At 36.7% G+C, this 27,774-nt stretch overlaps 1 protein-coding gene and 1 pseudogene across 1 annotated transcript; one reads left to right on the plus strand and one right to left on the minus strand.

Annotated features, from left to right (window-relative positions):
• The first annotated feature begins 387 nt into the window (after positions 1-387).
• Positions 388-3,368, plus strand: LOC107830459 (putative late blight resistance protein homolog R1A-10; annotated as a pseudogene).
• Positions 3,369-4,312: 944 nt separating this feature from the next.
• LOC107830460 (vacuolar iron transporter 1) lies at positions 4,313-7,693 on the minus strand. The gene is made up of 4 exons (XM_016658024.2): positions 7,342-7,693; positions 6,853-6,938; positions 5,600-5,714; positions 4,313-4,768 (listed from the first exon to the last, which is right to left on the minus strand). The coding sequence occupies exons 1-4, from the start codon at positions 7,560-7,562 to the stop codon at positions 4,468-4,470; spliced, it is 723 nt and encodes a 240-aa protein (XP_016513510.1). The 5' UTR covers positions 7,563-7,693; the 3' UTR covers positions 4,313-4,467.
• Between the last annotated feature and the right edge of the window lie 20,081 nt (positions 7,694-27,774).

Genomic DNA, 27,774 nt, shown 5'->3' on the forward strand with positions numbered 1-27,774 from the left:
AACAAGTACATACTTGCACCACTCGCTCCTCTTTTACTGGACTTGACTTTTAGAGAATGTTGTATCATAACAATAATAAAGTTTATATGGTGTATGTATCCAATTAAATATAGCTATTTTACAGGTTATTTCTAATGATTGTTTCATACACATGTTGTTTCCCTTTAAATTTTGTGCTAAACATTATAAAACTCATATTTATGCCGCTTTGTAAAATTAGTATTGATTGAAATGGATTACACGACAAAAACTAGTAAATAGAATAGTGATTTCAAAAACTTGCAACGTCATGGTTCAGAATAACTGTCCCGGTCATTATTTGTTTACTTCTCAGACATACTTAGTTATTAAATCAAGTTTACAATACATTAAACTTATTGTTCGACATGTTTACTTGGAGTTTCTTCTGATGATCTCATTACACTACATTAGTTCTATCTTTTCGTATCCAATTCATTTGATTGTGTCGAAGGGTCCTTCATTGGAAAATAACGAAGTGGTTGGCTTTGATGAAGAAGCGAAAAAAGTGATCGAGCGTCTTGTTGAAGGATCAGAGTGTCTAGATGTTATCCCGGTTGTGGGAATGCCGGGGCTTGGTAAAACCACGTTGGCAAGAAAAATCTATCATGATCCTAAGATTCCAGATGAATTTTTCTATTGTATTTGGGTTTTCGTTGGTCAGTCATATATAAAAAAGGATATCCTTTTTAATATCTTGAAAGGGTTCACGAAACGCATTGAAGAGTTCCAAGACATGGATGAGACTGAAATAGCTGAGGAAATATGTGATAGCGTAGATAAGTCGGGAGGTAAATGTCTCATTGTCTTGGCCGATGTGTGGGATTCAGATATTGTAGATTTTGTCAAGACAGTTTTTCCAGAAAACAACAGAGGCCACAGAATCATGGCAACCACTCGATACATACATGTGGCTACAGCTGTGAATGCAGATCCTCACAATCTGAAGTTTCTGACTCAGAAGGAAAGTTTTCAGCTGTTGGAAAAGAGAGCTTTTGGCAAAAGTCGTTGTCCTGTTGAGTTAAAAGAACATGAAGAAGGCATTGTAGAAAAATGTAGTGGAGTACCACTTACAATTGTGGTAATTGCTGGAGCTTTAAGAGGTCGTACAAACGATAGTGATTGGAGGGTAGTCAAGGAAAATGTGGGGAAGTACCTTATAGAAAAAGACGAACATCAGAGATGCCTGAAGATTGTGGGACTGAGTTACAATCATTTGCCTCAAGATAGAAAGGCTTGCTTCTTGCATTTTGGTGCCTTTCCTCAGGGTTTTGATATTCCAGCTTGGAAATTGATTCGCCTGTGGATTGCTGAGGGGCTCATAATGGCTAACTTGCCAGGTAGTGAAATTGAGGAGATAGCAGAGTGTCACTTGAATGACTTTGCCAATAGGAATTTAGTGATGGTGATGGAGAAGAGGTGTAACGGTCAAATAAAAACATGTCGTGTTCACGACATGTTACATGAGTTTTGCGTTAAGGAGGCTACTAGACTATGTCTTATCCAACAAGTATGTCTCAAACCCGGTCAAGATAGTCCTTCTATACAAAACTCAAATACTTCGTCTCGTCGATTGTCTATTCAATCATCTGTTCCTAAAAATTTTATCTCCAAAAATCCAGCTACAGAACATGTTAGATCTTTCTTATGTTTTTCCTCAAAAAGAAAACAAATTGACCTTTCTAATATTGACGTCCAGCGTATCCCTAAAGCATCTCCACTTATCAGGATCCTGGAGATTGAATCTCTAAAATTTGGTATTTCCAGGGATTTTTACCAGCTATTCCACTTGAGGTATATTGCTATGTCAGGTGATCTCAATGAACTTCCTAAACTCTTCAGTTACTTCTGGAATTTACAAACTCTTGTGCTTAATACTTCGAAGACCACCCTTGATATAAAAGCTGACATATGGAACATGTCACGGTTGCGCCATCTGCACACCAACAAACCTGCAAAGTTGCCGCCCCCTACTACCTCTACAAGTTCATGTCTGCAAACTCTTTCTCTGGTTGCACCAGAAAGCTGCAACGAAGATGTGCTTGCAAAGGCTGTTAATCTCAAAAGATTGAGTATTGAAGGTAAATTAGAGGCTTTTCTTGAAGCTAGCAAGGGTGAGTTCGGCAATTTTCCAGTGCTACGGCACCTTGAAAAATTTGACACTGCTCAATGATGACATAAGTAAAGCTTTTCACCTTCATTTAGTATTCTTCAAAATGCTTACCGAAACTGAAGAAGTTAACTCTATCAAAAACAAGGTTTGAATGGAACGAGGCGAATAGGTTGGGGCAGCTGGAATGCCTTGAGGTCTTAAAGTTGAAAGAAGATGCATTCACGGGGAAGTCCTGGAAGGTGGAAACAGGAGGTTTTAGGAAACTCCGGGTGTTACAGATTGAAAACGCAAAATTTGAAACATGGGAGGCATCAAATTGTCCCTTCCCAAGACTTCGGAACCTTATTCTAGTCTCCTGTGTTGATCTTAAGGCTGTGCCACTTGAGCTGGCTGATTTAGAGTACCTTCAAGAGATGACGCTGGACAACACCAAAAAAGCCAACGAATCTGCAAAAGAAATAGAATGCAAGAAACAAGAGAAGCAAACTCCAGAAAGCGTCAAATTCAAGCTCACTATTCCTTACTGAAGCTGATTCCTAGGCCACAAAGTGAAGTTGAAATAAGGTTAGCCGAACTCTTGTTCACCTTGTGTCATTATCCATAAAGGTTTTCAATAAGACTGCATCTATCTCCATACATTCCTGTATAATTTTCGTGATTATTTCATTAGTTCGAGTTAGTGATCCATGAAATTATATAGTGGACTAGTAATTTCTTTTCCCCTTACATAGTGGATTGGCAAACATTAACTTGGGCAACACGACTGTGTTATAGTACAGAATCCGAGCACCTTAATATCAACATCCATCACTCAGTTCTTTTCGTGCTTGTTACTGAAACATGTAAATGGTTTGACCAGATTGAGAATAGCAATACCATATACTGTTATTCTGCTTATGTATACTTTTTGTACTCTATTTGATGGACTACTATGAATGATTTAGTGATTTCTTTTAAGACCACAAAGAGACTCCTTTTAGCAACGAAAACCTATCTTCGACACTTCTCCTCTTTTACTTATTCTCCTCCTTTTTGCAGGACAGAATCAAAGGCATAGACGCATTTCCTGTTTTGCAGTCTGTTCATCTGATTACTTGTTTTGATTTTAAATAAATGTGCTTCACTTGTCAGCTTGAAACAATTTTATGGGTTTCTTACATTTCGAGTTTACTATGATGTGGAGTGATTTATTTTCTTGTAAAAGTTCCATCTTTCAAGTTCTGTTGTGGTTGTATTGCTTCGTTTCTTTCTGTATTTGTTTTTCTTCTTTTAAGCTTGGATACCAATGTATTGATGAAAGTAAAGACATTACTAGTATTTTTTATGAATCTTATTTCGTGTGTGATCTCTGAGATAGATTCGAGTTATATTTTAATTATGATTCCATGTGTCCTAATTGGCCTAAGTTTGATGAACCGACACCAAATGTATTATTGCGACGTAATTTTTGTTTATATATACGAGTTTAGACAAAACAGCGGAGAATTATTTGGATGAATTAATTTTTAGTAGCCTGCTAATGATCTCTGAAAGGGGAAACAATAATTCTATGGTCAGATCTTTCCAAGTTCTGATGTTGTGCGTGATTTTTGATTCGGTAAACCCAGAAAGGAAAAGTTTGTTTTTTTAAGTTCAGAGGTTCAACTGCTCATCTTTATTAAGAAAGAATATATTTACTTATTTATGTGGCAGTGTTTGATTCGGCATAAAGTTTAAGAAAGAATCGAGGACTTTTGAAACTTGTGCTTTTTCATAAATATTTATTTATGTGTCTATAAACCACCTCATCGTAAAGTAGGAAGTTTAAAGTTAAATTATTTTTAAATCGGAAAGTATGACATTCTTCTTGGGAGAGGGACAAAAAAAATTGTATGAGACATTAATTGGGACAGAGGGAGCACTATCATTTAGGAAAATATTTTCCGTGGAAAACATTTTTTCTTCTCTTAGTTTTATTAACTGTATTTTCTAAATCTGCATAAGCTAAATAAAATGTCCTGTCAGACAAATCTAAGTTCTTTTGCCCTTCTCTTCTTTTGCTTCATGCTGGGTACCTTCTCCCCCTCTGCCATTGAAACTTAGCAGGAGAATGTTGCCATAAACTCATACTTTAGATGGCGTTAGCTATATCGTGGAATATTATGTTCTAAAATATACTTTAAAAATGAAAAGAACAACAAATTAAAGCACATTAAATCTTAAACGCGATTCAAATTAATGCCTCAACATCTATCATAACATGGTACACGAAAACTAGTGAGGAAGAGCACAAGTCTGCATTTTCAAAAGGATGAGAAGCAGAAAGTTACGTTACAAGAAACAGAAATGTCAGGGTCCTAGCCGCCTTGAACAGCCTTGGCCAAGCCAAAAGCAGCAGCAGATGCAACTGCTCCAATTAGTGCTGTCTGGAAGGCGCTCCTAAACGGTTTGTTTCCAGTAAAGTGGCCTTTGGCGTAGCCGAAGATTAGTAAGGCCAGTAAAGTTACCAAAACAGAAGCGACGACAGCCTTTCTTGCGATTGGAATGAACATGTATGGGATCAGAGGGACTAGTCCTCCCAAGATGTAAGCAATGGCAATGGTAAACGCACTCTGCAGCGCTCTCCTTGGATCTGGCTTTTCTAAACCAAGTTCAAATCTGCCATTAAACAAAAACTTATTATAGTTTGTCCGTGCCATGTGAATTCAAATCGCAGAATTTGCAGTAGACTTGATGTGATTTAGAAAAAGCCAGATCAATAAGCAAGTCAAATAAAAGGTCGAAACAATATCATCATATTCACCATTATAGGACAGTGCAAACTTTTATCCAATTCAAGTAGAAATATAGACAACTGAAAATAAAATTTTAATTCAAACACTCTCACTATTGTTTAATTTGTTTGGTTTAATCAAGGCCTAAAGCCTCTCTGGGGGTATGATGATCAGATAAACCAGAAAGTTTAACTTATCCATCCTACTAGCTGAATAAAGTTGAAGAGCAGGACCAGAAACGAGTGATCGATCAGCTAAATACCAAATTAAATGGAGGGGCCATAAAAGCTATTCAAAGTGTGTGCTCCACTTTAAGTGGCCTGCCATTAAGTAGGTCGGGATAAAGTTCCCAAATCATGATTTCTTCTGTGGTCCAAGTCAAATCTCAAATGGAATTTACATACTTCCATATCTCCCTCCTGCTCTAAGGCAACAACTACAACAACTATGCATCAATTCCAAGCAAATTGGGGTCAGTTATATAAATCATCATCACTGTCCATATCGCTCGATTTAAACCCATCTCAGTCAAATATAATAAAAATCCTGCTATAAGGCAACACAAATAAAATTACATATTGAAACTTAGACGGCTTATCAATTAGACATTGCATGAATAAAGCAACTATAACATGTATGGTAACAGAAAATCTTGACTTAGATGCATAATCAGCCAAATAGTAGGAAGAAAAAGAGAAAGTATGATAAGACTCACTTCATCATAAAGTCAAGCCATGCCTGTGGATTCTTCCTCAAAGCATTCACAACTGGTCCATATTCATGGGGCTGAATCCCATACTGTGACAAAATTTCTGCAATCTCCGCTGCTTCTGCAATTTATACCACAAGCTCTTTGTTAAATCAAGTAACCTTGCCAAGTAATTTGCAAGTTAGAACATTTTAAAACCAAGACATAATAACCTTTTCATTTCTTGAAAGTACTAGTTTCCTCATATACTAGTAACTAAACTTCAATCTATGTGTCATCTAGGTATCCCTTCTTTCCTCCTTCTCTCTCCACCCATTACCAAATACAAAACTCTAGTCAGCATTATGAGGGACAGAGAGGTTAATGTCAATTTGGTACAAGTTATGTGCTTAACAAAGCTATACCATCCTTAATGTATGAAAAGGATTCTGCGTAACTGGTAAAGTTGTTGCCACGTGACCAAGAGCAGAGACGGACCCAGGATTTTAACGTGAGGGGAGCACCACTCTTTTACTCAACGGTGCCCCATAAAGGCTTTTAGTGTTTAGGGTGTCAAGTTATTTATATAGTCATTTTCAAGGTATGCATATATACATATACAAGATCTCTGCCGAAGTTTACAGAGTCTGGTGACCCCTCACACTACACATAGGTCCGCCTCTAACCAGGAGGTCACGGATTCGAACCGTGGAAACATGCTCTTACAGAAATGCAGGGTAAGGCTGCATACAATGGACCCTTATGGTTCAACCCTTCCCCGTACCCCGCGCATAGTGAAAGCTTAGTGCACCGAGCTACCCTTTAGTGGACCGTAAACAATGATGAAAATAACAACAACAACAACAAAAACAATAAACAAACAAACAAAATTTGAGAAAGTATAATAAATTAAATAGTCATCTCAAACTTTTAGAGTACTTAATATATAGACTCAGGTGACACTGTATATAAAACAGAGTTTCTTTCCTATGCAACCACCTTTAAATGCCAGGGAAAAGAAACTCCCTTCAAAGTAAACCTCAGAGATAGCTGTGCCATCAGTAATGGATACACACACACACTGCTTCGAGTTATGCCATCCAACACCGTGCCGCCGAGATTTTTTATTAAATGAATGTAGGTACATAATGTTTTTTTTTTAAATATAAATACACATAGAAGACCACTGAAAATAATATTATAAGGTCAACATCAGTTTCAGATGGATTGAAACCGGACAAAATTATGTGTACACCACTTTGTGCCATGAGAAGTTATACCTGTATCTGGTACAGAAATGATCTCTTCTTCCTCCCTCTTAAGCTCTCTCATATAGTGGTCAGCCTCACTCTTGGCAGCCAAGTAACTATAAATCCATGTAAAGGAATTGTATCAATAAATATTAATAAAAGTTTAATCAAGTAAAAAGAATTAAGCTGTCCAAGTACTTGTTCATAAATCAATCAACTAAAACTCAATACAAAACCAATCATAACTTTCATCAGAAGCCGATGGTATCCTACATGAGTTCGACTGAATCCAATATTTTTGACACGAAAAATAATTATACACATGTGTGACATGAAAATTATATTTTTGACAAAAATCATTGAAATTTTAACAAATATTAAATTGTAAGCTTATATTTTAAAAGTACAATGAGTTTTATCATAAAGAAGGTATCTAAGTTTAAATTCTGAGCTCGCCTCTAATACTAACGCTTGTAAATAAATAAATAAAAACAAGAAAGAAATAAAAAGAACACGTACCCTCCAAGTCCCATGGAGATGGCACCAGCAGCAACCTCAGCAATACCAGCGGTAAGAATAATAGAAGAAGACGCATTTGCCCCTGACAGGCCCGCCGCCAATGCAAACGGCACCGTTAGTCCATCGGAAACTCCGATGATTATGTCCCTCACAATTTCACCGGCGGTGAAATGCTTCTCCTTGTGTTGATCCAATAAAGATTTCTCAGATTCATGAGCCATGTTGATGTTGGTTTTTTTACTTACTAAATTCTACTAAAATGAATCCGCAAAAAACCTTTTTTATTAATTTCCGTTGTGGTTCTTTTCTTTTGCTGTTGTTCGTATATATATAGGGGAAAAGAAGTTGAGGTGACCAAGATGATCGTCTTACGTTTGGCCTTTTATGGAAGCAGGTAAGGTTTTTTGTTTCATTAACACACTGATATTCCTGGGACAAAGAACTAATTTATACGTATTTTATATTATTGTATATTTTACTAAAAAGGCTTAGTGTTACCACAAAAATAAAGAAAAAAAGAGATATTTTGCACCGTTTCATGTGATATTTTGACCTAAAGAAATATTGTAATATCATTCATGTGATACTTTTATGCAAATACATATAATGTATTTATTGGATTGGCGTAATCAACTAGTGTTAGTATATTTCTGTCACATAATCTATTAATCAATTTGATTCCAAAAATTTCTGATTCTTCAAATTTTTCTTGCCTAATGAGAAAAGGTTTATTCGGATTTTCCGTTTCCTTGACAACTATGATTCTGATTTCTGATTACTTTTGACAACTGTTATTATATATCTAAAAATTACTTTTTCTGGATTTTGATTACTAGTATTAAGATACATTTATAGCCTATGATCTATAAAATTTCAAAATAATGCTATTCTATTCCTGTTTCTTCAAATGGTTTTCAAGTCGGAAAGTTAAAATCAACTGAAAAAACAAAAAATAATAAAATAACTTGATACTTTTAGAATTTCGAAATAGAAAATGGTGTTGAAAATTAGATATTCCAAATTTCCAATATTTTAGAGTACACATTGTGGTATAGTGGCAAATGGCAAATTTAGAGGCAAAAAATCCCTTTTCTTCTTTCCCCACCCAACCCAAAAAGATTGGGGCAACTCTAGATTTGTCCTTATTTCATCATGCGCAACATTATTGGCAAAAAAGTTAGATAAAAAGTTATACTTCTATTCAAAAAGAAGAATGATACTCGTACTATTAAAAGACAACAGGAAAAAAAAAAGTACATAACCAATAACCTGTCACCCATCCATTCTTTTTACTCCATGCTCGATCAAATGAGTTCACATAAATTAATACAGAGAAAGTATTAGTTATTATCACTTCCTTATCGTCAAGGGTCGTAATGAAAAAATTCTCGTAAAAAGTGCTTTTCTTTTCAATAAATCTTATACGGCAAAAATTTAAATTAATCGAGACTTCAATACCAATGCCGGACACCATCCGAAAAATAATTAAGAAAACATGACTTTCTTTATTTCACAAATGACTAATCACAGCCATTGCCAATAAAGCAACCCCTTAATGCATACGATTAAGGGGGGTTTGCTTCATTGGCAATGTACGGCTGAGATTTGATGTAATATTGATCAAAATGCGTAAATTATATTAGTTGGCTATAGTTATTGAAAATTTGAGGGGAAAATATGAATTAATTACCTAAAGTTAAGTAAGTAATGGTAAAATCCAAATTAAGTTAATTCATTTGCCTCAATATATACAATTTTTTTCTTTAATCTATATTATTATAAAAGCATGAATATAAAGTTAAGTGACTAAAATAGCCCTAAAATATTAACTTAATATAGGTTATTTTGGTAAAAGCTAAGAAAGCACTTTAAATAGAGTTCTAACTAAATATTGCCTCTGGATTTTTGTGCCTTAACAAATACAATCCTCTTGAAATTAGAAAAGCAAATCTATTCATAAGAGAATCGATAACACTGATGCATTCACTTGCTCATCAGTTTTGTAACACTAATACGAATTTGCATGGGATTGATCTACTCCCAATCAAGTTCTAACTTTATGTCCTTCGGATTTTGGGTTCAAATCCATACCAACTTCACAAGGATACGAACATATTGAACCATCTCTTATCAATTACCAATACATGAAGGGCTTTGTTGATTATACAATTGAAGCTCGGGACATGGATAAGCTTTATGTGAATATTTGTCATACAAATTAAAGTTCATCAAAGAATTAATTAAGCTTATAGGTAATACCGAAAGCACGTGTAATCAACCTCCACATTATTGTGTATTATCGTGGATATGGAACTGGTACTGAAAGCACGTGTAATTTGTTTCTTATTATTATTAGTATTAATCCTCTTATTCTGGGAACTGACTTTGTTTCAATTATGCTCATCTTCGAAAATAATTTCTTTGACCAGTTTAATGTTCACATATTTTTAACTGATATATTGTTTTAATGTTCTTCTTTGTGAGATTACTTTCGTTTCTTTCATCAAGTTTTAATTACATGTATTTATCTGAAGTGCAATTGCTGCACACGCTGAACTTTTTAAAGGTAATTAATTTCCTTAATCACATGAATTCTCTCTCAAAAAATTACTCCATGTGTATATCTCAATGGATAATAAGCCACGCTTGCATGTAGTCTTGCTTTAGTTATATATAATTATAAGTAGAAGATACTCCCTCCAAATTCAAATCTTTGATTACATTGCTTTCAATTGCATTCTTTAATTATCAGGATATGAGTCTCTCCGGAGGTAATATTATTTTCTTCACGTATTTTGATTAGCTAGGTTGTTTTAATTCCTTTTGTAAGTCTAAAGGTTGTTTAATTATTTGCAGAACAGTATTTTTATCTTCTTAATTTTAACAAAAGATGGTTTTTAGCAAAACTTATATAATTTACTATATTTTGTGTTTGAATATTATTGTTTCTCAAAGACATAATTATACATAAGATAATATGATAGTAGTAATTTTAGGACTTTCACTTGATAATTAAAACTTGAAATCACCTGAAGTTTGCCGTTTGCCCACGAGAAATATATATAAAGAAAGATGTTTGGACGGGAAAAAAATAAAACATCGAAAATACATCCCTTTTGGTTTCTTCTAGCAAGAAATCTTCGTATTGTTATTGTTGGAGGTTTCTTTAAATATTTCGAACAAAAAAAAAAAGAAAGAGTAAACCAACCATGTCAAAAGAAGATGTCACTCTCCAATTATTGATTTTATCTCCACATATTAGTTAAATTTGAATAATTTCAAGAGATATTATTAGGACATACATAATTTATGCTAATTAAACGTTGATGGTATATTTTGAATCTAATCTTTGATTTTTAATTGGTAAAACGAAAGGACATTGTGGGAAAAAAAACTATGTGGAAAACAAACCGTCCTTCAACGACACATCAAGCAAGCATACATAGAATTGAAAGATATCTCATCTATCACAATTAAGTTTCGTTTATACGTAGAGACAAAGATCTGGTATTAAAGAACATCTAAGTTTTGTTATCATATTATGAAAATATATTATAAAGTTTGGATGCTTCCAATTCCAATTTTATACGAATAATCTGGGTTTAGAAACTTTCTCTTTTCTAATTTGAAAGTACTATTGTTTATTATAAATAAAAAGAAAATAAAACCAAACACACATGCATACACACGTATAATCTCCTATTGTATTCTTCTCCCTGTTTGCTTTAGTTTCTACTTTTGTCAACACCGATTTTGACATTGTTTATTACTATACCTTCAGTCGAAATTAAGACCATTTGAACACGTACTTTCAATATTGTTGAGTTTTTAAGGACTTCAATTATTAAATGTTCCTCTTGTATCTGTCCATTTACTGTGGCTGTGTGTAATTACACCAAATTTCTATTACGTGAATCATTCACGGAAAAAAAAGTTAAAAACCTTTCCAAAAAATTATCCATAGGTGTTGTGATTAAAATAGAATAGTAATATAAGTATAAGAAATAAAAATAAAAGCTACGAATTTAGTACCCCATTAGCATGAGGATGAACGCAATGATGATGCCCAGAGTTCATAAAATCTACAATAACATTAATAAAAAAGAGATATATATAATTTCTTGTAATTCCAAATCATATAACGTGCAACGCACGTTTATAGAGACTAGTCTTATTAAATATTCATGCCAATTTGAACACGACTATATAAATGAAACTAAAAAAAATATATTTAGTGATATACGGACAACGCACGTTTATAGAGACTAATCTTTTTAAATATTCATGCTAATTTGAACACGTCTATATAAATGAAACTAAAAAAAGTATATTTAGTGATATACGGACAACGCACATACGACGACACGACAGCTGCAACAGATAAAAGTCTATAGAGGAACACAAAATCCAAGAAAGAGTTCACAAGAAGTACAAAAAGACACACGTCCACCACACGCCCATTATGACAAATCATTCCAACCACCACATGAATAAAAAGCTGCTGCAGATGCAAATGGATCTCTGTTTCAATAGTACTGTATTTCTTATGAAGTCTTTTACTATATGAAATTGATGATTTTATTACATTTTGTTATGAAAAAATGTTGTTATTATTATTATTTTATGACATTATTTTATACGCTCTCTCTCTCTCATTTATATCGTGGAATTCTGATTACGAGTTTTTCTTTGATCGCAATTTTTTATATGTCTTTTAAATATTTGAATTGTTAATCATTGTGATTTATAGTACTTTTTATATAGTTTCAAATATATAAATCATGCATACAAAAATTTAAAATCCCAGAGCCCACGCTGTGGGATAATATTGGGTATGTTGTTATTGTTGCATAAAAAAAATTCAAAATTCTATGTCCGAATTCATGGTCAAAATTAAAAGTTTTACTCTCGAAATCCGAGCTCCTTCAAATTAATTGAGACATAGGGAGTAAGCTCTTAGAGAGTGTTTGGATTGGATTTTAAGATGATCAAACCAGCTTTTAAACTCTTTTTTAATGTTTCGCAAAGCTATAAAATGCTTAAATTAAGTTAAAAACTGTTTAAAACAAGCCAAAAACAATAAGTTGGATAACCCCAACTTATTACTTTTTAGCTTAAAAGCTATTTTTACTTAAAAATTACTTTTTTTAAGTCAATTCAAATGGACTCTTAGAAATTGAATAAGATTTCTTAATTAATTCCCCACCCACCCACGCCACCCATGGTACATTATTCACCTACATAAAAGAAAGAAGGCGGAGTAAGGTGATATTGCTTACATGAATAATTGCAGGCAATATCTTAGTGAAAAGGGAAGTGATCAAGCTAATACAATAAGGAGATAGGCTTAAAAGTAGCGTATTTCGTGGAGAAAGCGTAATAGCTCAACATTGATTTAGAAGCCGTTTGGACATACAATTTTTTTTTTCTTTTTTTTTTTCAAAAAAAAATACTTTTTTCGAAATTAACGTTTCATAAAATTTCAAATTTTCACTTAAAGATGCATTTTAAAAATTTGAAAAACTCCCAAAAGCTATTTTTCAAAATTTTCACTCACAAAACTTCAAAAGCAACCCAAACTGAAATTTATGTCTAAATACAACTCTAAACTTCAAATACTATTTTCACTTGAAAAAAAAATTTATGTCTAAATAGCTTATGTCTAAATAGCGCTGATCATTTTTTTAAATTTTACAATTCTTATGTCCAAAGGCCTACTTAGTTTCATAGCACCAAAAAAAGGATCAGCGCTAAGTAGTTTGCCAAATGAGATTATGTACATTCAAATACTCACAAATGCTTATTAGTTTCACTTTCTCATGTCTTTGGGATAAGTTGACCTAATTCCTGCATGTATTGCAATGTTTTTCAAACATTTATAATTATAAGAAAGTTATAATTTATCATATTGTTTATGTAACTCTAGAACATATGAAATTATGTTTAAACAAAAATATACATCTAAATTCACTTTAAAATTTTGGTCCTCTCCAACCTCTTGATTTTTTGGGGTGAGCTAGGTGCTTTGATTCCTTGAACTTGGTGAAAAATTAATTTTTTATCTAACTTCAAATGCAACAAATAACACTAATCACTGCTAGGGTTGTGCACGGATCGAATCGGATCGGATCGGATTTAGCACATTTCGAATTCGAATTTCGGATTCTAGAAAATGCAATCCGAATCCGATCTGAATTATATCGAATTGGATCGGATTTTAAAGTTTGGATCGGATCGGATTTCGGATCGTATTATGCCTCAAAGTTGCAAACTAATATGTATATTTTCTTTGTAAAAGAGGCAATACATTAAGAAAAATTCATGTTTATGCAATTATGAGAGTACTATGATGCCAATATAGCTAAATCTAGCAATTGTAAAGGTAATAACTTGAAGGAAGATGCAAAGGAAGTCTGGTTGTCCGAAATAAAAGTGTAGTATTTATACATTACCTAATAATTTTGAATTTCGGATCGGATCGGATTAAAATATACCAGTCCGAATCCGATCCGAAATCCGAAATTTTAATAAACACAATCCGAAATCCGATCCAATCCGAAATTTAAAATTCGAAATTGAATGGATCGATTCGGATTTTGAATATCCGATCCGAATGAACAGCCCTAATCTCTGGCGTATATTGCCAACGAAATAAGCCCCTTAATTGCGGCAAAATGTTGGTTTATCCCGTAATATATGGACAAAGATTTTCTAGAGATCAAGGCATCAGTAAAAGATACTCCCAAGAATACAAAATTCCAAAAAACAGTTCACAAGAAGTACAAAAAGACACACGTCTACCACACGCCAATTAATAAGGCAAATAACTAAATCAACTTAACAAGTAATTTGTTATCACACACAACTTTTCCTCAGTAAGTAACAAATCTATGCACTTGATATGTAAAAAGCTGCACACGGCTCTCTGTTTTAGTATATAGTCACTGCATTTGGAAAACAACACTTTGACTCTTGTCCAAATATCTCAGCTCAATGTATACGTATTTTAGTCGCTTATTACACTTAAATTTACTGCACTTTAGTTGAGTTTGCAATTTAATCGCTAGTGTTTTGCACTAATTATGTGTTTTATGCCTTGCAGGAGTGATTCTGAGCTATGTAGATGTTATGGAATAAATTAAAGTGATTTGGAGCTTTGAAATCTGAGTAAAAGCCTAAGGAATTAAGCCGGGATCGTATTCGGTGATCAACGGATGACAGAGCAACAAAACGACGAATCGAGTAGGCATATTGTGCACTGTCTAGTAAAATATACATAACGTTTTGCTCAGAACTCCATTTGGGCTCTTTTAATATATGGTTGGAAAGATAATTCAAAGTGCTACAACTTTTAGGTTTTACGTTTTTCCAAATTTCAAACGGAACAGGTTGAAAAACGCGATCGAATCCACGACCGCGGACCTGAGGCGGGCGGAGGCAGTATACCTGCCATACACCGCGTTTGTACCGCGGTCGGACCGCTGCTGCGACGTCCAGACCTGAAAAAAATATCCTTTTTTGCGTAGGAGAAGGTATAATTGCTTGGGCCCGACCCTACTTGGTATATATACATTGAAAACGGTGTTTTTGAGGGAGGAGACATACTTTTGACATAATTTAGACCTAATGAGGCTGAGGAGACCAATTTTTGACATAGATTCGACCTAAGGAGGCAGAGACACAATAGGAGCAAGGCGGAGAATTCTTCTATGAGTTTTTTCTTCCTCTTCCTATTTTTTTTATTGTTGGTTATGACTTTTAGTATTGTAGTTTTATATACTATTATGAATAACTAATTTGTTATCTAGGGTTTTGATGGAACCTTTTGTAGGATAAATTCTTGTTATGTTTTTATATAATTGAGACGTTGGATTTCTCTACTTGTTCAACTACGTGTTTATTGTTGTTGATTGAATGGCCATCAATTGACTGTGCCTGTTTATTATGTGTTGCTTGAGAAAGGATATATATTTAGGTAGTGTCACACCTCATTTTTACTACACCCCCGGAAGAGGAGTATATGAGGGAGTTTTTCCAACTTAAAGTGACAATCGAAACGAGATTATTTTATTTAAATTCAAAGTCGCCACTTGGGATAATTTTAGGGTGTCCCAAGTCACCGGTTCAAATCCCGAATCGAGAAAACGATTGACTCTGTTAACAGTCCGCGAACCAGAAATCCGAATAAGGAATTCTGTTAACCCCGGAGAAGGTGTTAGGCATTCCCGAGTTCCGTGGTTCTAGCACGGTCGCTCAACTGTGATGATTGGCTTAATATCTCATTTTAAACAATTATAAACCTATGTGCATTTTTACTTTAATCCGCTTTTATTTAACTAATTCAAGGAAGATTGCAATGTCATTTAAAATATGTTTCAAATCATGTCACATAAATGTGCCCGCAATTCGCAACACATTTCAGCTGACATTGTTGAGATTTTGGATTTGGGTCACATAAATGTGCACCCGAGTTTAGGAAGGTAAGTTATTAAAATAACGCGCCTAAAGCAACTATGCATTTTTAACTTTGTGAGGGCCATAGAAATTTGCTAAATGGCACGTCTCGAATTAAAGAAATGATCAAATGAGGGCCAGGCATTTAAAAATTTGTTTGGCTTGGCGTGCCCCATTTTATTTAACTTAAAAGTTTCTAAAATAATTCATGAGGGCTATTCATCATAATTTATCTAATTATGGTTCACTTCCTAGTGATCTATATTAAATAAAGAGAAAGCCCAAAAGAACTCAAAAATGGTAGATTAAAGCTATAGATTAAAACAAAATAAATAAACAATGGTTCGTTTTCCCTTCGAGTCTAAACCCCATGTCGTACTGCACTTAGAACTCACGAACTGAAATAATTTGGGCCACACTCGATAACAAGACCAGTTTGCACATATGGGGTGGAGAAGTGGATATTCAGGATTAAGGCTTAATGCATTATTCCCATCCCAGAACAACTCTCTTGCGTTCAGGCCCAATAGAGCCCAAATTGAAACATGGTAGCAAAGAGCACTGGGGATTAATTGGCCATCATGAAGCCATAGTCCCAAAGATGGCTCTGTTGAGCATTAATATTACGAACAAACATTAAACACATGAAATGACCAAGTAAAGTATCACTACAATGAATTTCACAAACTGCAGCTACCAGTCATCATCCCTTAAACATTTTCAGTAGCCTACATGCTTAACCCATCACAATCAGTTTGAGATTAAACCTTAATTTGCAAAGGAAGAAACAAAAACGATAAGGGAGCAGGTGCAGCGAGACTTATACCCAGAAACAAAAATGTATAACTGTTTAATTTACACGATCCAATTGAATGTCCTTCCCAGTCCAATTAAACTACTATAACAAACTCTAAGTCCTGCAACTAATCGAGTAGTAATTGTTACATCCAATTTCATGTTAGCAACCTATTAGTTACAACCATCATAATAAACAGTCACTATACTAAACAAATACAAAATCATGGGATATGGGAACAATAGCACAAAAGAACCAAGACATATTGAAACTATTTCATTTCCATTCTGCAAGTCAGAACTTCATACATAGCTTTAATTTCGAAAATGTGTACCTGGAGAGCAAAATAAGAGAAGAGATCGGGATAAGCACAACAGAATAGTATTAGCAGATGAACAACAACACCAGCTAGAACATAGCCCCAAATTAAGGAATTTGAAACCCCAGAATCGATAATAAGCTCAATAGAACAGTAATTTTAACACAGCTTGGCCCAAAACTTTCCAGAAATTAACCTCAAACCAGGTCAAATCTATGCGAACCAGAAAACTGCTTCAGAAATCACAAGAGATCTTAAAGTTCAAAACACTTAACGAAACAACAATTCTTTTTATATTTCTAGCCGTCTGAAGTTTTTTCTAAATTTCTAGCTCTTCAATCTTTTTTTTAGTCTGCCTTGAAAGGCAAGTTTTGGATGCCTTTATAGGCAAGCTACTAGGGCACACTCAAGGAGTTAATTTTTGCACTTCAGCCCCTTTGTCAATTTTTGTTTTAACTAAAATGTCCTTAGTTAAAAATCAGTATTGCAAACAAATCCCCTCCCCAGCTTCCTGGAAGCTTCCTATTCAGTTACACTCAAGATTCCCCAGGCTAGACTACCCAAATTACCCCTTAATGACCCATTTTTTACTGCTGAAACCTACGGGTATGGGTCAAGCTGATCCCGGGCTAAATTAATTCAAAACCCAGCCCAAACCATGGGTCTGAACCTAAAGGCATGAACCAAATATTCTGAGGAGAAACAAAAATAGAAGCCTATTTGAATAATTTTCAAAGTCCAATTAATGAACTAGAACATCGAAACTAACCTAATTAACAAACTAAAACGTATTAATTAAAGAAAGAGGTTTAGAACTCACATGCATGACAAAACGACCCTTAAAAAAACCAAAAAACGGAGAAGAATCCAGAAGAAGAGACAGAAACAACAGATAGAAAAATGAGAGGAAAACTTAAGGAAAGACAACGAAAGAAATGAGAAAATACCTAAGAGCCTTGAACGAATGAGAAGTATAGACTGACTCTTCAAACTCTTCAGATTCCGGACTAATCCGAGATTAATCGTGTGTTTTTTTTTTACCAAAACACACGAATAAAGTCGGAATGGACCTAAAATCTTCAATAAGATCCTGAATTGGAGATTTGGGATTTTAGGGTTTAATCTTTGATTTAAGATTCGAAAAGCTCGGGCAGTAATGGAGTGGGGATTTGAGATGAGGGAACGAGATGGTTATAGGGTGTAATTTTGTGGCCGGTTGGACGAGTTAGGGTTTTGGTCGTTCTCTTCGATTCAAGATTCGAAGGGTTCTAGTAGGATTCGAGGGAGGGGTTTTGGAGATTTGAGAAGAGGAGAAGGAGGGGAATCTATGGTGTTAATTTGGGGTCGATTGGAGTACCGCCGGCGGCGGAGACGATTTCCAGCATGCGGTTCACGACGTAGGTGATGAGGGTTCGAGAAGGAGATGAGAGGGCATAGGGGTCTAAGGGGGGGGCTGGTTTAGACCTTTATATATTAAGTATCTCCCACTTCTGAGCCGTTAGATCGGTTAACCTCGACGGCTCAAATCTATCCTGACTAAATGGTGTCGTTTTAATTTTGAGGTGGGGCGGACTGGATTGGGGCGGGTCTGGGCTGAGAAACGGGACGGGTTTCATGGCACAATATTCGGGCCTATGGATTTTTAAACAAAAATGGCCCAAACCCAGGCTTCTTATTCATTTCTTTTTCTTTCTTTTTCAAACTAGTTTTTTTCTAATTCCTTTTAAATTAAAATTAAAATTATACATAAACCTAAATTAATTCCTAAATAAATCATCCCATCAAATTGAATTAACTAACTTTAGATAATAATTACCACGACTAATTAAATACCAAATTAAAAAAAAACTACCAAAATTCAGAAATCAAAACTAAAGAGCAAAATAAACTATTTTTGTGATTTTCCATTTTTGTAAAGCAACTTAATTACTAGTTAATTCTTAAAATGCAAAGTTAAATCCTAAATGCAAATACAGCCTATTTTTGTATTTTTATTAATTAAATAAAAATAAACATGCCCGGGCAATATGCAAACAATTGATAGAAAATGCCACAAAAATCCACAAAATTATAAACAATGGAAGAAATTGCTTTGTTTTGAATTTATGGGAGTAATTCATATAGGGCAAAAATCACGTGCTCACAGCTGCCTCTCTTTTCCCGGAAACACGAAGAGTTTTCGTGCAAAAATAAAGTGAGTGGATGCAAGCGATTTTTGCCCGCTTGAATACTCCGTGGGAAGTATTTTTGAAAGATCTGACCGCACCCTGCTTCTGAGGTTGCCTACATATCCTCGGCTATAAAGGAATAAGGTCAGTGTAGTTCGGGAAGTATTGGTAGCTGGGACTACTACGAAGCTATAATTTCACTGTTGTTGTTGCTGCTGCTGCTTACTGTATCCCCTTATCACACCGTGATAAAATAAAAAGAAGCTAGACTAGACTATGATCGATGCATTACAAAATCCTATGTATACCTTCAAACTTTCTCATGTGGTTCTTGTTGCCTTGTTGACTTGTATTCTCCCAGTGGAATCCCTTTGTTGCCGCCTTGAATTGTAATATGAGATGTTTTTCCTTTTCTCTAGGTGGATGCCTGACTGCTGAACTTGAATGCATTCCCTGCTCTCCAGGCGGACTCCTGATTGCTAGACTTGAAATGTATTCCCTGCTCTCCAGGTGGGCTCCTGACTGCTAACTTAAAATGTATTCCCTGCTCTCCAGGCGGGCTCTTGACTGCTAACTTGAAATGTATTCCCTTCTCTCTAGGCGGGCTCCTGACTGCTAACTTAAAATGTATTCTCTGCTCTCCAGGCGGACTCCTGACTGCTGACTTGAATGTATTCTCTACCCTTCAGGCGGGCTCCTGACTCCAACAAAATGAAAAAAACATAGGAAATATTTCTTCCCCAGTTTGGGTATCTGGGAACATATGTAAGTGTAAAACGAATGACATTACCAAATGTCAATAAGAACTTGAAAACTAAAACTTGAATTGTACTCCCTTGTTCTCCAGGCGGGCTCCTGACTGCTGAACTTGAATGTATTCCCTACTCTCCAGGCGGGCTCCTAATTTCAACAAAATAGACAAAAACAAAGGAAATTTTCTGCCCCATTTTGGGTATCTGGGCACATATGTAAGTGTAAAATGAACCGCATTACCAAATATCAATAAGAACTTGAAAACTAAAACTTGAGTTATACTCCCTTGTTCTCCAGGTGGGCTCCTGATTGCTGACTTGAAATGTATTCCCTGCTCTCCAGGCGGGCTCTTGACTGCTGAACTCGAATGTATTCCCTTGTTATTCAGGAGGGCTCCTGATTACTGACTTGAAATGTATTCCCTGCTCTCCAAGCGAGCTCTTGACTGTTGAACTCGAATGTATTCCTTTGTTCTCCAGGCAGGCTTCTGATTGCTGACTTGAAATGTATTCTCTGCTCTCCAGGTGGGCTCCTGACTGCTAACTTGAAAGTATTCCTTGCTCTCCAGGCGGGCTCCCGATTGCTAAATTTGAACTGCTTCTCCCTGTTCTCCAAGTGGGTACCTGATTTCAACAAAAATAGACAAAACAAAGAAAATATTTTGCCCTAGTTTGGTAGTTGGGCACATATGTGAGTGTTAAACTGAATCATATTACCAAATATTACTAAGAATTTGAAAGCTAGGTCTCATTATCTAGGAGGGGTCCTAAGCTCAAAGGTCAAATTTTATCTTAAGAGTGACAACTTTGATGGCTGAATTATACTATCCTACAGCAAAATTTACGCTAAATATTGTTATCTAATCGAAATCTTAAAGCTATGTCCCATTATTCATGAGGGTCCTGGAAACTCCTAATTGAATCATATCTCGAACATGCCAACTTCTAAGCTAACTTATATTCCTTTGAGATACATTTATGCTAGATTATGCTATTTCTGAACTTTAAACTAGGTCCCATTTTCCAGGAGGGTCCTGAGAATCAAAAATCAAACCTGTTTGGTGACTGCCTTTCTCCACGGAGGGTTTCTTCGAAACAACCAAAATTTCTTGCCCTTGTTTTAATCAAAGAAAAATTAGTCAGTTTAAAATGTGGTGGTTAGTTGATGGCATTCTTGCTGCAGGTCTCTCCTCTGCATTGTTTTGTTTTGACTGGCTTCCCCGAACTGGCCCTGAACCGCTTGCCTTTCTGACTGACTTTCAAACTCCTATGACTTTGGATGACCCGAGTGTTATATACCCGAACCATTGTTTCACATCTATGACCCTTTTAACTGAACCTCTACATTTCCCATGAAATTACCAAATCATTTTGTTGGTGGAACTCTTGCTAGCACTTTATCCCACTTTACATCATGTTATCTTTGGTATGCTCTGGCTGCACTGTGCTTTGCAATCTTGAAGCTGGTAGTGAGCTTTGAAATTCCTTCTTATTTGCTTAAACATAACTGACATTGGGAACATCTTATAGAAGTAAACCCAAAAGAAATGAAATGCAATGACATTCAGAGTTAAGGATAAGAAAATCCAAAACTAGAATACTATCTAAAGAGGAAAAAGAAAAGAAACTTATATGAGTGGAGCAGCTGGTACCAATGATCATGACATGCATTTCGGATTAATCGGCCCAATCTGTCCGCCCAATCAACTTTCAGTTGCCATACTTTGTTGCACCGGAATTTCCATAACCTGATTTCTTCACCCAAATCCTGACCTTGTTCATCCTGCGGTGCCTTGAAAGGTTTTCACCAGCAGACCTCTCTCACTCGTCCATCCGTCAACTCACTTTCGCCTTAAGGTGCCCGTGATGGTTTTCACCAATAAGACTCTATCATTTTTATTTCTCTCAGCTCCTGTCGCCTTACGGTGCCCATAAGGGTTTTCACCAATAAGACTCTCTCATTTTCATTTCTCTCAGCTCTCATCGCCTTATGGTGCCCGTGAGGGTTTTCATCAATAAGACTCTCTCATTTTTTATTTCTTTTTCCTATTTGGACCAGAGTATTGCCCCTGATATGAATCACCTCTACCTGCTTGACTTGGCATTTCTCGAAGACTGATCAGAAGACCTTTCTTTGGACCGTAATGTAGCTTTTGGATGGGTTTAGAAAGAAAGGGTATAAAAAGCTCAAAACAATTCGAATGGGTTCAAAATTACAACTTTCGGGATCAGATTTCTGATAACAACCACAATTTCTGCCCCCAGTTTCTTTTATTGGGGCCTTTTGGATTTTTATTTTGATGGGACCAAACCATGAGGCTGCCTACGTATCCTTAAAAGGAATCAGGTCGAACGTAATTCATGTCATAGAAATTATCTTGTTGTTGTGATTTTCTCTTTTCTCTTTCTTTTCTCTGTCTTTTTACTTTCTTTTTCTCTTTTTGTTGTTTTTCTCCTTCTTCTTTTTTCATTCGTTTATTTATCTTTTCATTCTTTTCTTTCTCTTTTTTTTTCTTTCACGCTTGTGTTTCTGATATTCGCTACTGATTCCGAAAAAGGGGTATGAAAGAAAATAAATAAGGCTCAAAGGGGTGACAAGGGATAAAGTGTTTAGATAGTAGAACAAAATGCCTTCGTCATTCCAATATTCAAAACATGCCAAATACAAACAAGTACAATTAAACAAGGGAATCATACATAGTATCTCTTGACTGCATCGGAATTGATGGTCATTTCTACGCACTTGCCTTCTATATCTGTTAAATACAAAGCACCATTTGACAACACCCTAGTTACGGTGAATGGCCCCTGCCAGTTTGGAGCAAATTTTCCTTTTTCTTCAACCTGATGAGGAAGAATGTATTTCAGTACTAACTGACCCACTTCAAACTTCCGTGGATGCACCTTCTTATTGTATGCTCTTTCCATTATTCGTTGATACAATTGGCCATGACACACTACTGCCAATCTTTTCTCGTCAATCAAACTAAATTGTTCCAAACGGGTTTTGACCCACTCATCATCATCGATCTCAGTCTCCGCGACAATTCGAAGGGATGGAATTTCCACTTCTGTGGGTATAACTGCTTCGGTGCCATACACCAAATAAGGAGTCGCCCCTACTGAAGTACGGATAGTAGTACGATAACCCAACAACGCAAACGACAACTTATCATGCCATTGTCCTAACCCTTCCACCATTTTCTGAAGTATCTTCTTTATGTTCTTGTTGGATGCCTCGACTGCTCCATTCGCCTTGGGGCGATATGAGGTGGAATTGCGATGTGTAATCTTAAACTATTGACATACCTCTTTCATCAAATAACTATTGAGATTAGCACTGTTATCTGTGATGATTACCTTTGGTATCCCGAACCGGCAAATGATATTTGAGTGCACAAAATCAACCACCTCCTTCTTGGTTACAGAACCTCTGCCCATTCGAATGAACCTGTGAAATAATCTATGGCCACTAGAATGAACCTGTGCCCATTCGATGCTGACGGCTCAATTGGCCCAATGACATCCATGCCCCACGCAACAAAAGGCCACGGTGCAGACATCGTGTGTAATTTAGATGGTGGAGAATGAATCAAATCTCCATGCACTTGGCACTGATGACATTTACGCATGAAACTGATACAATCTCGCTCCATAATGAGCCAATAATAACCTGCCCGGAGAATCTTCTTTGCCAGCACATACCTACTTATGTGCGGTCCACAGACTCCAGAATGTACTTCAGTCATAATAGTTGTGGCCTGCCTAGCATCTATGCATCTCAGCAATCCAAGATCTGGAGTTCTTTTGTACAACACTCATCCACTGAAGAAAAATCCACTTACCAACCGTCGAATTGTTCTATTTTGATCACTTGTGGCTTGTACGGGATACACTCTCATCCTGATGTACTCCTGGATAACGTGAAACCAAGGCTCCCCATCGAGCTCTTCTTCCACCACATTACAATAAGCATGCTGATCATGGACTTGAATATGCAAAGGGTCCACATAAGCCTTATCTGGGTAATGTAACATTAACGTCAGAGTAGCCAAAGCATCAGCGACCTCATTATGAATCCTCGGAATATGCCTGAACTCTATTGATTGGAATCGCTTACAAAGATCATGTAAACATTGTCGATACGGTGTGAGTTTTAAATCCCGTGTTTCCCACTCTCCCTGAATCTGGTGCACCAGAAGGTCCGAGTCACCCAAGACCAAGACTTCATAGACACCCATATCCATAGCTATCCTCAAATCCAAAATGCATGCCTCGTACTCAGCCATGTTGTTAGTATAGCAGAACTGAAGCTGAGCCGTAACAGGGTAATGATGCCCTGTTTCAGAAACAAGTACCGCTCTTATCCCAACGCCTTTCATGTTAGCAACCCCATCAAAGAAAAGTTTACATCCTGCCCTTTCAACCTATTCCAACTCATCAATATGCATTACCTATTCATCAAGGAAATAAGTCTTCAAAGGTTCGTATTCTTTATCCACAGGGTTCTCAGCCAAATGGTCGGCCAATGCTTGTGCTTTCATCGCAGTCTGAGTCACGTAGACAATGTCAAATTCTGTGAGCAAAATCTGCCACTTTGTGAGTCTTCCCGTGGTCATAGGCTTCTGGAAGATATACTTCAACGGATCCAAGCGAGAGATAAGGTAAGTAGTATAAGATGACAAATATTGTTTCAGCTTCTGGGCTACCCAAGTTAGGGCGCAACACGTCCTCTCAAGATGAGTGTACTTAACCTCGTAAGATGTGAATTTCTTACTGAGATAATATATGGCCTGCTCCTTCCTGTCGGTGATGTCATGCTATCCCAACATACATCCAAATGAATTGTCCAAGACCGTCAAATATAGAATCAAAGGTCTCCCTGGTTCTGGCGGGACCAACACATGTGGGTTTGATAGGTACCCCTTTATCTTATCAAATGCTTCCTGACATTCATCTGTCCACTTAACCATAACATCTTTCTTTAACAGTTTGAAGATGGGCTCACAAGTTGTCGTGAGGTGAGAAATAAACCGGTTGATGTAATTCAATCTCCCCAACAGACTCATCACCTCGGTCTTGTTCTTTGGAGGTGACAACTCCTGGATAGCATTGATCTTTGACGGGTCTAATTCAATACCTCGGAGGCTAACTACGAATCCCAACAACTTTCCAAACGGAACATCGAACGTGCATTTTGCAGGATTGAGCTTGAGATTGTACCTGTGAAGCCTTTGGAAGAACTTTCTCAGATCTTTGACATGGTCAGACTGCTTTCTAGACTTGACAATTACATCATCCACATAAACCTCGATCTCTCTGTGTATCATGTCATGGAATATGGTCGTCATTGCCCTCATGTAGGTTGCCCCAACATTTTTCAAACCGAATGGCGTGACCCGATAACAATACATTCCCCATGGCGTGATGAATGCTGTCTTTTCTGTGTCTTCCTCATCCATTAAGATCTGGTGGTAACCTGCATAACAATCCACAAAAGAACCAATCTCATGTTTCGCACAATTATCGATAAATATATGGATGTTCGGCAGTGGGAAGTTATCCTTGGGACTTGCCTTGTTGAGATCTCGATAATCAACACACACCCTGGTCTTGCCATCCTTCTTTGGAACAGGCACAACATTGGCTAACCAGGTGGGATACCGGGTGACCCGAATGACCTTGGCCTCAAACTGTTTGGTGACCTCTTCCTTAATCTTTACACTCATATCAGTTTTAAACTTCCTCAGCTTCTGCTTGATAGGGGAAAATGTCGGGTCAGTGGGCAATTTGTGAACCACCAAGTCAGTGTTTAGACCTGGCATATCGTCATAGGACCATGCAAAAATATCTTTATACTCGAACAACGCTTTAATTATCTCCTCTCTAAGTTGTGGTTCAAGATGGACACTTATTTTAGTTTCTCGGACATTATCTTGGTCCCCTAAATTGATTGTTTCTATATCACTCAGGTTAGGCTTGGATTTTTCTTCAAAATGGCTTAATTCTTTACTAATCTCTTCCAAAGCCTCATCCTCATCATATTCCGATTCATCCTCACACTTTATTTCTTGAATTACTATTTCGGAATTAGATTGGCTTTTGAGACTGGGCTGGAGATTCCTCATGCATGTCATATCATTGAAACCATCATAAAAAGAACTGTACAAGGAAGAAAAGAAAAAAAAATAAAACTATCAGGAAGGGAGAAAAAGGGAAATTGCATTTCATTGAAATTAGAGATAACAAGGCTTATACATCCAAACGGACGGAACATAGAATCTGAACTACAACCCTAGGATAATCCAGATAAACTGAAAGAAAATCAAAGCAAACTACCAAAACTCCTTCCTTGTGGGGAGAGGAGTAGCTTCCCAATTGTTAATCTTTGCAGCGGGCCCAACAAATTGCACATCCGCCTTGCTAAAACCCTCTCCAGCTTCCACCATGTTCACTTCGTCGAATATCCTCTCGAACTTTTCCATCAAATCTCGATCCATATCAACCAACGAACTGGGAACCGTCGTCACTGGGCGTTTTCTGGTACTAGTCCTGACAAATGATCTGGAAAGACGCGGGACTGGCTTTGGAAGGGCCCATGCTTTCTGTTTCATTTTTTTTGGCTCTTCTTACGTCTGCGACTGTGGGCTTGAACCCCAAACCAAATGTATCCAAGTTTTTAGGAAGAGAAACCGGTTGTACAATACCTTGCAGAGCTGCACCCAAACCCTTTCCCGGTACAAAACAATTTTTCAATATTTCAACGGCTACCATGACTGATATAACAGCTACCCTTGGAGTCGGCACGCACTTCCCTTCAGGAATTTTCTCTACCGATACCATGTCAAAAACCTGATAAACCCATGGCCCCTTGTCGTCTTCAAATTCTATGAACGGAATAATGACATCACTGGGAACATACAAATTATCTTCGCCATTCACAACAATTTCCTGTCTATCCCATTCAAACTTAACCATTTGATGCAGGGTGGACGGGACCGCTTTGGCAGCATAAATCCAGGGTCGACCTAACAACAGATTGTAAGAAACAACCACATCGAGCACCTGGAATTCCATAGTAAATTCAACTGGCCCTATTGTAAGCTCAAGCACTATGTCCCCGACTGAATCTTTCCCTCCACCGTCAAATCCCCGAACGTAGATATTGTTCTTGTGAATTCTTTCATCATCCACCTTCAACTTGTTCAGAGTGGAAAGAGGGCAAATATTTGCACTGGAACCATTGTCAGCCAATACCCGAGTAACCATGGAATCTTCACATTTCACCGTCACATAGAGGGCTCTATTGTGCTCAATACCCTCCACGGGCAACTCATCATCAGAAAAAGTGACTCTGTTTACCTCAAATATCTTGTTAGCCATCTTTTCCAAGTGGTTTACTGAGATTTTGTCAAAAACGTGGGCTTCATTCAAGATCTTCATCAAAGCCCGACGGTGCTCGTCTAAATGGATCAATAATGACAATAGCGAGATCTGAGCCGGTGTCTTCCTTAACTGCTCCACAATGGAATAGTCATGCACTTTCATCTTTCTCAGGAATTCCTCTACTTCTTCCTTGGTCACAGCTTTCTTCACCAACACTGGGTTATCTTTGGAGATCTTAGCTTTTCTCAACTCTTCGAGGGCAAAGCATCTCCCCGATCGAGTCAAACCATGGGTCTCACACACTTCTTCTTTAACCTCTTTCCCCTTGTAAGTAACTGTCACTCGTTCATAATTCCATGGGATTGCCTTGTTGTTGATTGTCGGTAATTAAGTTATCGGTTTGATAATGATAGGATATGTGCGGGCACCCTTCACAATTACCATAGGCTTGTTTGTCACTCCTGGCACAACCAGTTTTGCTCTTTCATGTTTTCCTTCAATGTCACTTGAGGACCCCTTCTTGACCCCCACAGATAGTTCATTATTTGCCCCGTTCAA

Source organism: Nicotiana tabacum, chromosome 16, assembly GCF_000715075.1.
Source record: "Nicotiana tabacum cultivar K326 chromosome 16, ASM71507v2, whole genome shotgun sequence".
Lineage (NCBI taxonomy): Eukaryota > Viridiplantae > Streptophyta > Magnoliopsida > Solanales > Solanaceae > Nicotiana > Nicotiana tabacum.